The sequence below is a fragment of the Myotis davidii genome, unplaced genomic scaffold, assembly GCF_000327345.1.
Source record: "Myotis davidii unplaced genomic scaffold, ASM32734v1 scaffold830, whole genome shotgun sequence".
Taxonomy (NCBI): Eukaryota; Metazoa; Chordata; class Mammalia; order Chiroptera; family Vespertilionidae; genus Myotis; species Myotis davidii.
Window position 1 is genome coordinate 190870 of NW_006282202.1, and position 2511 is coordinate 193380.

Sequence of the window (2511 nt, forward strand, 5' to 3'; positions counted from 1 at the left end):
TTGAATCTATAGAGTGCTTTGGGAAGTATGGACATTTTAATGATATTGATTCTATTAATCCATGAACATGGTGTATTTTTCTATTTGTTTATATCTTCCTCTATCTCTATTTCCAACGTCCTGTAGTTTTCCCTGAGTAGAGGTCTTTTACCTCCTAGTTAAATTAATTCCTAGGTATCTTAATTTTTTTGGTGCGATGGTAAATAGGATTGCTTTTTTAGCCTCTCTTTCTGTAAGCTCACTATTGGTGTATTGAAATGCCATAGATTTCTTGATATTAATTTTGTATCCTGCTACATTGCCAAATTCATTTATTAAGTCTAATAATTTTTTGATGGAGTCTTTAGGGCTTTCTCTGTACAATATCATGTCATCTGCAAATAATGACAGTTTTTCTTCTTCTTTTCCAATTTGGATACCTTTTATTTCTTCTTCTTGTCTAATTACTATGGCTAGAACTTCCAGTACTATATCAAACAGGAGTGGTGAAAGTGGGCATCCCTGTCTTGTTCCTGGTCTTAGGTGAAATGGTTTTAGTGTTTGCCCACTGAGTTTGATGTTGGCTATAGGTTTGTTATATAAGGCTTTTATTATATTGAGGTATGATCCCTCTATTCCCACTTAGCCTTCGCCTTTTTCTTTGTAATATGTTTAAAAGACTTGTTTTGGAACATGAAATCACTTTAGGGGAATGGGAAAAGCGGTGAAAAACTCGGTTATGTCCAATATGTGTACTGTGGCTTGAGCCAGTTAAACTTGTACCTAGACTTTTCCACCGAGCCTCTTCCCTTTCTGGAGCTAGGACTATGCCGACACAGAGCTCTTGCTTTCCCGGGAGAATGTGGACCAAGAGGCTCTGCTGAACTATGCCAGGGAAGCAGCAGACTTCTCCACCCAGCAACAGCTACCATCTCTGGATTTTGCCATCAATCACTATGGGCAGCCCGATGTGGCCATGTTCGACTTCACTTGTATGTACGCCTCTGAGAATGCTGCCTTGGTGCGAGAGCAGAATGGACACCAGTTACTAGTGGCTCTGGTTGGGGACAGCCTCCTAGAGGTGAGTATTAAGGATGACGGCACTTAATATAGTTGGAAACAAACCTAGGTGCTTTGATTGTGGAGTGTCTACAACATTATACCACATAAGTGAACTCCCTGTAGGAGTTATATTTCCTGATATAGGGAAGCATCACAGGCCACGGGAACCCAGACTTGCTAAGTAGCAATGGAAATGCTACAAAATCCTTGACTTGCCCTTCTACCAATTTATGAAGCAGAAACTTCCTTAACTTGCCCTTCTACCAGTTTGTGAAGCAGAGAAGTCCAGTATCTGAACAGTTGCCAAAGACTACTTTCAATAGCAATCTTTTTCTTAGTTACTTAGTTTAGTTTCTCTCTTTTAAAATGTAAGTTATTTTAATTATTTGTTTTATATCTCCTTGATAGCCTTTTTGGCCAATGGGAACAGGAATTGCCCGGGGCTTTCTGGCTGCTATGGACTCCGCCTGGATGGTACGAAGTTGGTCTCTAGGAACAAGTCCCTTGGAAGTCCTGGCAGAGAGGTAATGGGAAGTACCAGGGGTTCCTTTTGTGAGAAACTGGGAGTGGTGAGTGTTTTGCTCTTAAGACAAAACACAGGTTCATTCTTCCTTCTGTCGCTCTTCCTGTTTTAATTAAAGATGTTTTCTTATTCAAGAGAGGAAAGGCAAGATATTTATTCAAGAAATTATAAAATGTAAAGATTATCTAAGTGTTTTTCTCTTATCCCTGTCCAAACTCAATTTGTTATGGACTAATGGTATCTGAATCTTTGTATACCTTCGAAAGATGGTATCTGAGTCCTTTATGACAGTCACATAAACAAATACATAAAAATAGTACATTAAATCCTCTCGTTCTTAAACTAGAAAGGTGTAAACTAATGAAATCAATGTCATAATAGGGGACATACTCAAATCAGAGATGAGATTAAAAGTGACTTTGAATTCAAAGGAAAATACCAAACTGCTTGTAAACATTTCTCGTTTCCAAATGTCAGATATTTTGAAGGAGATTATTGCAAATAAGGTAAGAATCTTGGTATTTGCTGATAAAGAACAAATACCTTAACCTGAAAAACTAGAGAAAGAAGATTTCCTATATGAAATTGGTGGTTGATGTCATTTTAAGTCTCTTAAGGCACTCTGGGTAATTTGATGACAAGTTCTTTTTTCATCTGTGATTCTCTTACATATTAAATATTGGCATACTTGAAAAAACAAAGCAGTAAATTACTTGCCTTTTTGCTGGGGTCCAACCCCAGCAGGTCCAGGGGTCCCCAAAGGTGTGGATGGAGTCGGCGAAGAAGGAATGACACGGAGACAGCGTTCAGGTGATCAGTAGCCTTGCCAGGATCTCTAGCCACAATCTCAAGCCAAGTTCGGTGTCCATGTTCTCTTGCTAGGTTCTCCAGCCAGGTTCTGTAGCCATGTTCTCTCACTAGGTTCTCCAGCCAGGTTCGGTCGCCAG

At 39.3% G+C, this 2511-nt stretch overlaps 1 protein-coding gene across 1 annotated transcript in view; it reads left to right on the forward strand.

The window, feature by feature from the left end:
- MICAL3 (microtubule associated monooxygenase, calponin and LIM domain containing 3) overlaps positions 1-2511 on the forward strand; it is a 266794-nt gene that overhangs the window by 107136 nt on the left and 157147 nt on the right. The window contains 2 exon segments of the mRNA XM_006752758.2: positions 803-1060; positions 1450-1565. Of these exon segments, the coding sequence (XP_006752821.1) occupies positions 803-1060; positions 1450-1565 (374 nt within the window).